This window comes from Zasmidium cellare (assembly GCF_010093935.1).
Source record: "Zasmidium cellare ATCC 36951 unplaced genomic scaffold M409scaffold_10, whole genome shotgun sequence".
Taxonomy (NCBI): Eukaryota; Fungi; Ascomycota; class Dothideomycetes; order Mycosphaerellales; family Mycosphaerellaceae; genus Zasmidium; species Zasmidium cellare.
Window position 1 is genome coordinate 865,078 of NW_022986954.1, and position 12,850 is coordinate 877,927.

The 12,850-nt window shown below is 50.8% G+C and overlaps 6 protein-coding genes across 6 annotated transcripts; 5 read left to right on the forward strand and 1 right to left on the reverse strand.

Annotated features, from left to right (window-relative positions):
• Positions 1–186: 186 nt before the first annotated feature.
• On the forward strand, positions 187–1,041 carry M409DRAFT_20691 (uncharacterized protein; the record flags this gene model as incomplete). The annotated part of the gene is made up of 4 exons (XM_033805502.1): positions 187–403; positions 471–545; positions 600–691; positions 742–1,041. 4 exons carry the CDS (start codon positions 187–189, stop codon positions 1,039–1,041), a joined length of 684 nt encoding a protein of 227 aa, XP_033670366.1.
• Positions 1,042–1,408: 367 nt separating this feature from the next.
• M409DRAFT_52713 (uncharacterized protein) lies at positions 1,409–3,189 on the forward strand (the record flags this gene model as incomplete). The annotated part of the gene is made up of 5 exons (XM_033812156.1): positions 1,409–1,548; positions 1,600–1,639; positions 1,693–2,417; positions 2,473–2,489; positions 2,537–3,189. 5 exons carry the CDS (start codon positions 1,409–1,411, stop codon positions 3,187–3,189), a joined length of 1,575 nt encoding a protein of 524 aa, XP_033670367.1.
• A 321-nt stretch (positions 3,190–3,510) lies between these two features.
• M409DRAFT_20693 (uncharacterized protein) lies at positions 3,511–4,250 on the reverse strand (the record flags this gene model as incomplete). Its single annotated transcript, XM_033805503.1, has 3 exons — positions 3,511–3,654; positions 3,711–3,837; positions 3,901–4,250. 3 exons carry the CDS (start codon positions 4,248–4,250, stop codon positions 3,511–3,513), a joined length of 621 nt encoding a protein of 206 aa, XP_033670368.1.
• Positions 4,251–4,547: 297 nt separating this feature from the next.
• On the forward strand, positions 4,548–5,324 carry M409DRAFT_52715 (uncharacterized protein; the record flags this gene model as incomplete). Its single annotated transcript, XM_033812157.1, has 1 exon — positions 4,548–5,324. One exon carries the CDS (start codon positions 4,548–4,550, stop codon positions 5,322–5,324), a length of 777 nt encoding a protein of 258 aa, XP_033670369.1.
• Positions 5,325–6,816: 1,492 nt separating this feature from the next.
• M409DRAFT_20695 (uncharacterized protein) lies at positions 6,817–8,570 on the forward strand (the record flags this gene model as incomplete). Its single annotated transcript, XM_033805504.1, has 3 exons — positions 6,817–7,029; positions 7,085–7,231; positions 7,284–8,570. 3 exons carry the CDS (start codon positions 6,817–6,819, stop codon positions 8,568–8,570), a joined length of 1,647 nt encoding a protein of 548 aa, XP_033670370.1.
• A 2,737-nt stretch (positions 8,571–11,307) lies between these two features.
• Positions 11,308–12,616, forward strand: M409DRAFT_52717 (uncharacterized protein; the record flags this gene model as incomplete). The annotated part of the gene is made up of 2 exons (XM_033812158.1): positions 11,308–11,514; positions 11,576–12,616. 2 exons carry the CDS (start codon positions 11,308–11,310, stop codon positions 12,614–12,616), a joined length of 1,248 nt encoding a protein of 415 aa, XP_033670371.1.
• Positions 12,617–12,850: the final 234 nt, after the last annotated feature.

Consider the following 12,850-nt stretch of genomic DNA (forward strand, 5'->3'; position numbering starts at 1 on the left):
GCTTGTGACATTCAAGACGAAGTCTTCGAACCAGTATCGTTTCCTACTTGCCGCGTATACCGTGGCCAGCGTTTAAGCAAGGCGCTCGCTCACCGCGGGTCGAGCATGCAGCTAAAATAATATCCCCTGAGCTGTACTTCAATCACCGTATGCTCGCGGGACAGGACCTTGACAACCTCCGCAACCATGAAGTATGCATGGAACCATGGCACTTACAACCGACTGGAGTCCGACTTGCCCACTCATGGCTCTGCAATCGTTAGGACCAAATCCACCAGACTCAGAATTGCAGGTAGCCTGATCATTACCGGACTCATCGCAGGACTCGGCATATGGGCCTACTCCAAGGCAAGACAAGAGCAAAATGAACAGTCGCCCACATCAAAGTTTTCCCGGATCCAAGGTCAGTGCCTTGCTTGCGTTTATGAGTAGCTGAATCGACTACGGATTTGAGCCTGATAACTCGAAAGTCGCTACAGAAGTGAGATCATTTACACCAAGCGCCGTTTACCTTGATGGGCAGCCATGGACGGCAGATATGCCTAGTGAGTTCATTCGATGGAGCTTGAACGTCTCCCCAAGCTGATATGATCTCGCAGAGGGCGGAGGATATGTCACTACTCAAGGCAGAGTCGAACCCGACGCCAACGGCACTTACGTCGTATCTATGTGGCATCAGATCCATTGCCTGGTAAGCCATCGACTTCCCCATGGAGGAGAGCTAACTCCAACGACCATCAGCAATACATAAACCACGCACTATTCCCAGGAGGAAAGATCGCATGTCGAGAAGTCGACGACGTCGAGCAGTCACTCCACCTTCGACATTGCATTGAATACATCTCAAAAGCAATACTATGCGCAGCGGATACTACGTTGGAGAAGGCGACGGTCACACCACTGAATGATGGCAGACATAATTACTTTGTGGGCGAGGAAAGTGCTTGGGAGACTCCTCACAAATGTCGCTCTTTGGAGCCCATCAACTCCCTGGTGGAGGAGTATTCAGTCAGCAAATATGCTCAGAACGGAGATAAGTAGAATCGAAGTCTGAGCATTGGCGGACGACCGATCTCGTACATCAAGACACAGAAAACCCAAGGCAATGAGGACCAGCTCCGTAGTCTGTCTGAGTATACAAGAAGAAGTCACGCAAGAAGAAGGCAGGTCTAGATTGTCTGCGGGAGGCTGTGCGCGTTATCAGTAACTCTATCATAAACACAGCTATGGCAAATCCGTAGCCGAGCTGCGCGAAAATTACCGCGCGGTTAACACTCTACGTTCAGTACTGCACATTTCGCTTGCTCGAGATCTAGACATTGACGTCCATCTTGATGCGAGTCTCCGAAATTCATCACAGTCATCTCTATCTTGGATGTGGTCCACGTTGGTGAAGACTTGATCCGTGATGTTGACGCCCGAAGATGTCGCCGTCGAAGCCATGGCTCTAACCGGTGAAGAGAAAGAGGAAGAGCTGATCAAGGAACCCATATTAGAGGATACTGTTTCCCTCGGTGTCATACTGGCCATGGCCAGCGGGATGGGAGGGTACGTTGGTCGTACCCCTGGCTTTACCTTCATACTGACTGACTGCTTTAGCCTACAAGTCGTCTGCTCTACCATCTTCTCCAACGGTACCGTAAGTATAGATTATGCGGCTCTTAATCAAGTTACTGAGCCTTGACTGGACAGATCTACCTCAAAGCGCTTGGACTGACTCACGCCTGGACGTCGGCTATCTGGTCCATACCGGCTATATGCGGTTTTGCAATGCAACCAGTTGTGGGTGCCTATAGCGACTCCTTCCCAAGTCGCTACGGGAGACGCAGACCATTCGTGGTGGTCGGTGCCGGCGGCATAATCCTCTCAATCCTAATCCTAGCATCGGCGGGTTCTCTTGGCAGTTGGACAGCAGCGCTCATCCACCACGATGTGAAGATAGCGGAGTCGATGGCAAAGGCATATGCCATATTCGCCATCTGCACGTTGAGTCTCTCCATTCAGCCCTTACAGTGCGGGTTGAGAGCACTTGCACTCGATCTGTGCCCTGCTCGTCAACAGGTTCAGGCCCAAAGCTGGACCGCAAGGCTGTCCGGAATTGGTCAGATCGTGGGATGTGTGGCCGGCATTGTGTACTATCCCAACGGAGACTCTCTCGACGACGTGATGACCTTCCGAGTGTTGTCGACAGTCTGTATCGTAGCGGTGAGCGGGACAGTTGTGCTCACTTGCTTGGGCGTCAAAGAGCTTCCAGGTTCCCGAAGTCTTGGTAAGACGCAAACTCAGCAGTCGCTGACTGCTACACTCCGTAACCTTCTTCGATCGGCTCGAGATATTGGAGGCACGCTGGGGCGAGTCTTTCTAATCCAAAGCCTGAGTTGGATGGGATGGTTTGGTTTCTTGTTCTACAATGCAAGGTACCCAGCCACTTCCTTGTTGTCGGTGCAATATCAAGCTAATTTAAAGTAATAGTCACATCAGCAGCTTATGTAGGTTGTACTTCTTGAAGGATGTTACAAGCACTAACGCCTACTAGATTCGCTGTCTCCGGAACCACACGTTCAAAGCCAAACAAGCAGTCATCTTGGATCATTTGTCACACTGCTGTTTTCAATTGTCGGATTTGCGACGACCATACTACTACCGCTGGCCCTCGAACACAGCCAGTCAAAAGGGCGTTTCAAGTCTCGCCGTGGATTCCACCAGGAGGTTCGCTGCTCAAGTCTGTTGTTGCTCTGGTCATCAGGCCTGGGACTCTCGGCAGCCTTGATGCTCATATTGTCATTGGCATCCAGCTGGAAGCTCGCAATGGCAGTGACCACAGCAAATGGAGTCTCTTTTGCTATCACTAGCTGGCTGCCGTTTGCAATAATAGGCCGCATCACTCGAGAGCGTGACGCCTACGACCTGTCCATTCCTAGCCACATTGGCATGCGGTCAGGGGCCACGCAACATTCGGGTGGCGTGGTGAATGGCCTCCACAACGCAGCAATCTCTGGACCCCAAATCTTGGCTGCGGCCATTTGTGGTATAATCCTTGAGACTGCTCGAAGAGTAGGGAGTGTTCATGGCACAGGATGGCTGCTGGCTGCATGTGGTCTGAGCTATCTCGCTGCTGGATATCTTGCTTTTCGATCTTCTCGACACAAGATGTTCGATTCTGGCAATTTAAGGGCGGATATTGGATGAATGAAATGGCATATAGCCGAGAAGGTCTTTCGCTGTCGTGCATAGCTTATCGATCATATCATTGTTGTCGACATTCCGTGATGATCAGGTCTTATTTTCTGCTCGATTCGATGGGAAGTCCAACCATTTATTTCACAATTAAGGCCGGTCATATTCTCGGAACGGTGTGACTTTTAAACCCCCGGGCGAGCCTGATCTGGCAAATGGGTCAAGAGGGAACTGGCCGGGCATAGTACGACGACTGGTGTGAGATGTAGTTCAAGCAGATGTTTGGATGACTGTCTGATTACTCGAGCATAGAGCAAGTACATCTGCACGTACTCAAAGTTTCATTTCTTCGTACATGTCATACAGTCGCTGAGCATCTCTGCACTGCCTCACATCTTCAGCGCCGCTCACAAAGGGAATCGTGTGGTTCCACATGTGTTGTCGCTCAATCAAGTCATCTGCATTGCATATGATCATCTGTAGTCAAGAACACGTTAGCACAAACTTTCAGTCGTTCTTGGAGAGGCAGATACCTGATGTAGGTAGTGCATGCAGTGCGGCCAGTGTGCGTCCTCGTTCTGGTTCAGCGCAACATGCTTTCCTTCCCAGGCTTTCTGCAGTTCCCGGCGCAAGGATGTAACGCAATGTAGGGCGTGGAACCTATCATTTGGGAGTCAGAATGGAGACCAACAGGAAACATCCCGAATGTGCGCATTGACGAACATGCTTATCGTCCCGAATTCCGTCACATCTCCTTTATCGTCTCGCTGTAGAGCGATGGTACCTGCCGTCTCGATGGCATCTTCTTCCCATACCCAATCGTATTCGAATTCGATGCTCATGTAGTTCGCATCAAAGCCGTAGGTGGCCTGGATAGCTGCAGTTGACCCTGCGTTTCCCCAATTTCGTACCAGATGGGTAGCGAGAAGAACGAGCTGGACAACAAGTAACACTAGGTTCGCTGAGGAAAACAACCATAATCTCCTGAGTGGTTGGCCATGCCAGTCTCCATTTTGTGAGCAGCAGTCGGAGTTCTCGTCGGCGGTGTTCAGGGGTTTGTACGAAGCAGCCATGATGGAGTAGAAAGTCTATGCCATCATCCAATACATACCGCGAGGATCGTCAGCCGCAAAAGATCAGTCAGGGAATCCGGCAGCAAGCAAGAAGACCTAGCAGCGAGTCGAGCGGTGGATGCTTGGCAAACGTGATGTTATGGGCGTCTCGCGCCGCAGACAAGTTTCGGCGCCTCGCAGAAGCTGAGCTGATCTTCATCGCACACACGCCAATTCCCGGGCACAACAGCCCGATGCTAATTCTACGTGAGCTATTTGATTAACACAGACAATCAACGAACCGGTTGCCGCCAAGAAATGCCTCACCGACTGGCGACCGGTCAGATGTACGAGAAAGTCGCTCAATCGGATGAAGATGTTGACACGCTGCCATCTGAGGAGCAACGACCATGGGACCGCGTCCGCATTGCGATATTAGCGGCCAATCTCGTCTTGTTCACTCTCACTTTTGTCTTTTACCTGGTGACTATGGTTACGCGGTTGAAGACTTCGGGCAATGGGACCACAACTTCGACTGTCAGCGAGCTGCAAGTCGAGTGGCCAGAAGAATGCGGCCAGTCGGTGGAGGAAGCAATGTCCAAAGACTGCGCACTGGACGTCATGAGCAATCTCTGGACGCCAAACCGCTGCTACAACTCCACCTTCGCTCTCGAGGCTTTGCAAGGCGTAGCGATCGGAACCGAAGGCGGCGGAGTGGGTGCCCCTGAATTCGGCTTGCACACACCATATCAATGGTTCGAAGATGGAGAGCTCACCCGTCCGATCAGGAACCCGACAGAGTTGGAACAGTTCCTGCTGCAACAGGACAGGCGTGGACTTCCGCTGGAGGCTTTCACGCACATGTCATTTCATGCTGCCCATTGCTCGTATTTCCAGCGGATGGCGGCTCACGGACTGGATCGACTGAGACGTGGCGAGAAGCATGTTTGGATTCCTGCTGTGATGACGCAGCCTGATCATGCTAGGCATTGCGAGGGTGTCTTTGGGGAGCTGTTTAGGCTGGGACAGGCGGGTGAGAGACGGAATTGGACGCAGGTCGGATTTGGGTTCACGCCTTGCGTACGGTTAGGCTGATCAGTGTTATGAAAACATCGTCAGAAGACGGTAGTGTGGGTCAGAAGGGCGAGACCTAGGGCAATGCGGTCTGTGGCGGTGGTTGACTTACGCAACGACAGATGCTTCCAAACTTTCGTCTTGCAGGCGTCTATCGCGAAAAAATGTGTCGACTGCGTGGGTCGTTCTTGCTTCTATAGAAGTAAAAGAGAGAAGAGTATGCCGTGACCGAAGAAGGTGAAGATTGACTAAACACACGTTTATAATACTGTGCTCCATTCTCCCCCTTCTTTTGTTGTCTATCTCAACTGCGGGAGTCGATGTCTGCTGCTAGCCCCTTTCAAGCAAATCCCTCCCCGGAAGCTCGAGCCACGATAGAAGGACATCTTTGGTAACATCGTGAGCATTATGTGGGCAATGATTCCGGAAGTTCGAAGCCAATTGCTTGAAGGAACCAGGCTGTGGACCAAAGCTGTGGCATGGAAAGACAGTGCTGAGATACTATACAAGAATGCCAAATCTGTCCACCCAATTGAGGATCACAGCAGGGTCGAAGAAAGAACGTCTCGATACAAAACTGGAGCGAAAAGAAACATAACCCACCCCAAACCCTATTCACTCCCAACTGCATCAGTGGCGTCCTCGCCGCTGCAACGAGCCGGCCCCGTCAGCCGCATCCATCATCGGCAAATTCTCAAAGGGGTATGAAGGACTTCCACGTTCATACGTCTTGAGCTGGACCGACATCGTGACTACTGCGAGACATCGACGCCGCCGAAGATGCGCTCGGAGTTGCGGCAGGAACCAAGCCCGCGGACGCTGGGAGGAGTGGGTTGGTCTTGGGGGGTGACTCGTCCTTGCGGTGAGGAGGAATGCGATTCCTACTATTACGATAGTGAGCCATGGAAGAGCAATCACAAATTCCTGTGAAGCCAACAGGGATTCCTTTATGTTTACTTTCACTCATCAGGCTCCCAGCCGCACACAAGAAGCGGCATTCAGTATTCTGGCTTGCTGGACTACCTCAAGGCGTCCCATATGCACTGCACAGTGACACCTCACTGGCTCCTTTCTGAAGCAGCGGCCAACCCACAGCACCATTGCATGTCCGCGGCCCCTACTTCTACAGCTGTTCCTTCGACTCCTTCCCGCTGGGCTCTCATCAGCACATGTCCGATCCCTCTACAGCCAAGACATGCAGACCATGCGACGCTCGGAACAGTACCAATGCAACATGGCGAACGTCATCGGTGGAAGACCAAAGCGTGAGTGTACTGTATGTTCTTTTTGTATGTGCATTGCTCATACACTTGAGTTCTACACTTCCACCCAGCAGGCTTTCTTAGTCTCCCTCGCCATTCTCTCTCATTACTCTTTTTAGGCGTCCGACCCACTGCCCAACACGTTGCCATTTCCGTAGCGTCGCACTACGAAGAGCAGACAACGTGCCGAGTTACGTGGCTGCCACAAGAGGATCGGCATCTTGATACCTCTCCACTGCAACCAACAAGCCATGGCCTCAGAGTACAAGGAGAAAGATGCCATCGATGAAGAAAACCCCGGCGCCGAACACAAGGACTTCGCTTCGGGAGATGGCATCTCTCCAGCTTCACACAGCCCTACTCGCCGGGCTCCGAACGACATGGCTCCTGTAACGCACAAGATGACCACGCATGGGCATTTAGAGCTCGTGCCTCAGCCCAGCGACGACCCGAGAGATCCGTTGGTAAGTCGATTCAGACTTTATGGGTGAACCAAGTCAGGCTAACCGTTTGTTGCAGAATTGGTCGCCGGTGAAGAAATGGACATTGTTCGCCATTTGTGTCTATGGCATGTTCTGCGGGATTGCTACGGCCGTGGCGAATGTGCTGGCGACGCCGCAGCAAGCTGAAGATTGGCAGGTTACGCCTACTGAGGCGGCGTATTCGGTAAGGACGTGAAGAAAGTAGTGCAGCCAATTCATGTTGATGTTGTGAACAGGTCTCGTGCGTCTTAGGCGGCATCATCCTCGGCCCTGTCCTCCTCGTCCCGCTGGTGAGATGTGTGGGTGTCATGAGCTGCTGTTTCTGGTCCACCCTTGCCGTACTCGTAACGTCCATCTGGTCGGCCGTCAGCACAGGACCGAGTGGATACGGTTCCTTTCTCGCCTCTCGCTTCGTCGCCGGCCTCTTCTGCGCGACAGTCCAAGTCTTCACGGGCGGCATCATCGCCAATCTCTTCTTCGTCCACCAGCGAGGCAAGGCTTATGCCATTTACTCGTCCATGTACATGATCGCCCAGGTGGGCGGTCCGACGTTCTCTGGCTACATTGTGCAGTACGTCAACTGGCCGATATGTTTCTGGTGGACGGTCGCTGGGAATGGACTGGCAGCCGTCCTGTTCTTCCTCTTCGGAGAAGATACTGGATGGGATCGATCTAACCAACAACCGATGAATCGGAAGCCGCTCCCTCAAGGTTGGTGGGCTCGCCGCATGGCACTCTTCTTCTTCGGCACCAAAGTCGCTCCACCAAACCGCAGGTCCAACATCACTCGCTCGTTGAAAGCGACATTTGCCATCGGTCTCTCCCCAGTCACCGTCCTGGCTGGACTCTACGGCCTGATCTTCCAAGGCTGGTTCATCATGGTCGGCGTGCAAATTCCCCTCATCCTCGCCGAACCACCCTCGCAAGGCGGCTACGCCTTCTCTCCACTAGGTGTCTCAAACTTCTACTTCTCGGCCTGGATCGGCGCCCTCGCCGGCGTAACCTACGGCATCCTCGTCAACGACCGCATCCCCCAACTCCTACAGAAACGCAACCACGGCGTCTGGCACGTCGAGTCCCGTCTCCACTCGGCCTGGTTCCCATCTCTCATCGTCGGTCCCCTCGGATGCGGCCTCTTCGGCGCGGCCCTGTACTACCACTGGCACTACCTAATCCTCGCGCTCGCCGAGGTTTTCATCGTCTTCGCCGCCGTGGCTGCCGTGCCGCCGCAGACGAACTACATCATCGAGATCTGGAAAGCCTACCCTCAGGAAGTTTCGACGGCGTTGAACGTGTGGAGGATTTCGTTTTCCATTGCGGTGCAGTTCTTTTACGCGGGCTGGGTGGCGAAAGTTGGGGTGCAGTGGGTGTGGGCGACGGCTGCGTTTGTGGAGCTGTTTGGGGTGGGGTTGATTGTTGTGTTGATGGTTTGGGGGCCGATGCTGAGGAAGTATAGTTTGTGGGAGGATAGTATTAAGGAGGAGCCTGAGAGGAAGGAGAATGGAGGTGGGGAGAAGGCGTGAAAGGAATATACTTGCATACACTCTGTTACTGTTGCAAGAGCAGATAATGCCGCCTTGGAAATGCTTCGTTTGCAATGTTTCGCCGGTGCATCGTCTTCGGTACACCGCGAAAGTCTTCGAGGAAGGACACCACCAACCTCGCCCCAGACATGGGAAGATCGTGACACCTAGGCGCACCGTCAAAATGTGGAAGGCAGAGACGACGGGTAGGAGAGAAAACCCATGGTGGATAGACAAGATCTACTGCAGAGTCGTCTGCCTCGTGTTCACAGTCCGAGTCGTGATGCAAAGTACAGCGCGAGCACTTTGAGCCTTAAGAAGGATTCAATAGTGTCAAGTGTTCCATCTGCCGGCGATACGACGAACTTGCCACTGCGATTCCAGCATGGCTGTCTCGAGGAAGTCGTTAGATGTCGTGTACATTTTTCCAGTTGTTCTGCGGCAACTTTGGACTTCTAGGAGAGCAGATCCTGGTATTCCAGGACATCGTCTTTGCAGGTCTCGTTTCAAAGCGGCATGAGGCGCAGAGGACGACTGCTTTGAAAGCATGCCACCGGGCAGAGGTCAATCAATATTTGATTTAGGAGGCAACAAAGCGAAGACGGGATGATTGTTGGATTGTTGACGAGTGGCTGTGAGGACAAGGAAACACGAAGTGGCGCTAATACAGTCAAACCTCCTTATAGCGATACTGCATATAACGATATCCTTGCTATAGCGATACTGCTAGCTGTTACTAACTTTCCTACTGCAAAATATCGTTCTTCCTGCCTATACCTATATAACGATCGTATCTCAGATTTGCTTACTAAACTATCGTTATAGACATGCCTCCGAGGACCGTATTTTTAGAGGTAGAGAAGCTCGCACTACGCTAGTAGTATTAAGACTGCCCTTTACTTATATAAAAGGAGCTCTGTACTTAGTTTAAGAGCTAGTTTAATAAGCCTATCCGACAAGTAATAGTCTCTAAGATCCTTAGTACCCGATACCGTTACCTTAAGAGCGATATAGTAGTATAGCTAGTACGAAAGAAGTAACGTAGTATCTACTACGTAGAGCTTAAAAATACCCTCACCTAGTAGGTAACACGCTATTAGTACTTACTCGTAATTAACGGCGACCTTTTAAAGTTAAGAGTAAAGTAGTACTAGTATTAGCTACTTTAATATTAAGGTCTATAAGAGCTAGCCTTTAGTAATAGTTAGCTTACTAGTTTTAAGAGTAGGTATAATATTAAGGATAGGAGAAGATACGGAGAGGCTATAGGAGTTAATAAGCAGTTAATAATAGCTAATATTATAATCTTTTAAGTACGCCTTATACAATACCCCCTTAAAGATTAGTATAACTATAATAAGACTAGCTTGTTTTAGAAGATAGTGCCTAATCGCACGTTATTAACAGTACTAGTACCTAGCTATAAGAAAGAGAAGGTTCGGATAATAGTATATTACTATATTAATATAATAGGCAGTTATAAGCTTTAGCTATAGATTATTAGCCGCTATTAAAGACTACGTTATTTTACTATTACTAGAGTATAGATTAAGAGACTAGACTACACCTATCGAGCTAATAAGAAGAGCTAGATAACTAGCCTAATTATACTATAATAGCTTCGCTAGTTTAATAGCTAGATAAGTAGCCGAAGGGTAGTCTTAGTTATAGATAACTTTAGTACTTACGAGACTACTATTAACGAGCTTAATACACTACCTACTAAATACGGTCTTCGTAATACTAAAGTTATCTAGCTTCTACTAAATATAATAAGTAAGTCTTAGCCGCTAGATTAAGGTATTATTACTATATTTAAGGCCTATTATCGACGGTACTAGCTCTGTTATATAGTAGATAAGGTTAAAGAAGAGCGAGATCTACTTAAGATAATAAACCTACTTAAGGCTATCCGCTTCGTAATTAGAGCCTAGTATAAAGTATTAACTTAAACAATTATAAACTACTAGAATTACTTAGCTATTATATTATAGGCACAGCCTTATATACAGTAATAAAGTATATTACTAGCTTAGGTAAGTAAAGTACTTACTCTACTTAAGTAGTAGTTATAAGGTCTCTAATAATAGTAAGTTATTCGTTAACGAATAAGTATTTAATAGCTTCTCTACGTACTAGAGGAGGATATTATAGATAACCTCGACGACCTTACTAAGTAGATAGCTTAGTAGTTTAAGTCTATTCCCCCTAAGGAGTTAGATTAAAAGGAGGTTAAATAACTACTATATATATATATATCTTAGGCTTTAAAGTTATTAAGGTAGCTACGGCTCTATAAAGAGCAATCTAATAATTGTAATAGTAGCTAGCTATAGAGCTTTAATAAGTACGAGAAAGTAGTCTAATAAAGAGCCGTAGTTAGCCTTTAATAGTAGGAGATATTATTATATTTTAGAGTAGGCTAAATGCTAAGACTGCTACACGTGATGTCTCTATATAACGATACCTTGTTATAACGATAGAAATATGATATCACCACGCTACTGTTATAGAGAGGTTTGACTGTAGCACAGCCCAGAATAGGATGCACGTGACGGCGGTCTAGCCACTTCCAGCCGTTTGGCGTCATCCTGCGAGGCAACAGCGTACGCAGCGCCAACCTCGACTTCACCTCACCACCACCGCCTCCCTCCCTTCTTCACTACACCTTTTCTCACCTTTCCTCTTCCTTTTGTGCATACCACCACCTTACATTCACATTCACACCACCGCCATCATGTCGGGCGTGCACGGCCACGTCCTGGGACACCTCGTCCGCCGCGGAGTCGACGCCGCCCACGCCCACTTCCAGGTGTCGCCGGACACCATGGCCAAGCTGCAGCACGACGCCGAGCTGTACGAGAAGACGGGCGCCGAGATCCACGACTGGGAGATGCTGCCCGTCCTCGCCACCGCCGTCCTGACCATCCTCGTCCTCGCCTCGGTACGTCTCCGAGATGATTCATGCCTCAGGCAACCACCCCCATGCTGACCCCCCCTCCCAGATCAAGTACACGATCGGCGAGGTCATGGCGTCGCTCACCATGATCGAGTCGCCCACCGCCACCGCCATCATCGAGGACAAGCCGCCCGCCTACGCCGACGAGCCCGATGCGCCGCTCGAAAAAGAGCCGTTGATGCCGGCCGAGGCCGAGGCCGACGTGGAGGTGACCTTGATCAACAACAAGCCGGTGACCTCCAGCATCCGTGCCACCATGAAACACTTGAAGAAGGTCGGGGGATTCCGCGCCAAGTGGCGGGGTCTGGGCGCCAGCGTCGTCTACCACGCCCTGCACTCGCTCTCCACCAACTTCCTCGCGCGTCTCCTCGGCATGGGCTTCTTCGGCCGCAGCTTGATGTACATCCTGACCTCCGTCATGCTCGCCCGCTTCCACATGGCCTGGACCCATTCCATGATCTCTGCTCCATCCGCCAAGCCTTTCTGGCGCCGCATGGTCCCGCGCAAGCAGTGCAAGGCCGTCTTCCTGCCTGCTTTTGTCTTCGCAACCGCTCAGCAGGCTACTTGGATCCTCCCAATGGCTGTGGCTGTCGCTCTGGGCCTGCCAGAAATCCAGGGCGAGCATGTCGTTCGCGCTGCCCAGCACAAGGACTGCGCTATGCTCGGTCTCCTCAGCCTGCGCTTCTTGGCCGTCCCTGCCACCGCTCTCTTTGTCGCTCTTGCCATCTTGCTCCCAGCAACTGTCACCCTCACCCGCATCGAGGCCCTCCTCCTCTCAGAGGAAGATGCCACCATCGTGCCCTTCGACCGCCAGGCTCTCATCGGCGACATCGACCTCACCGCCCGCGGTGCCAACAAGAAGCTATTCGTCAACGCATGGCGCTCGTTCGACCGCGCCGCTCGCTGGAGGTTGATCAAGACCTACGTCAAGATGGCCATGATCCAGCTCTTCGTTGTCTTCACCGCCGTTCACGTTATCGCTGCGGAGATGTACATCATTGGTGGCGAGAGACTCGGTGTCTTCTTCAAGTCTGCCGCTGCCCAGATCCAGCTCGAGGCGATTGATCTTCAGAACAAGGACTTGTAAAGTGAAGACTACCCAGACTACCGACACAAAGACTTTGATACCTGTGATACCTACTGGGATGGCATAGGACGTGGAGTTGGAAAGGGGTAAAGGAGCAACGGGACCGCAAACTCTGTACGAGTACTACATATTTCCTCGGTATTAGATTGATTCAATGACACAAATATCAACTGTATTTCAGATTTTGGAGTCCACTCGGACACCCAGTTCTACTTGCCTACTCCGGCCTGGACA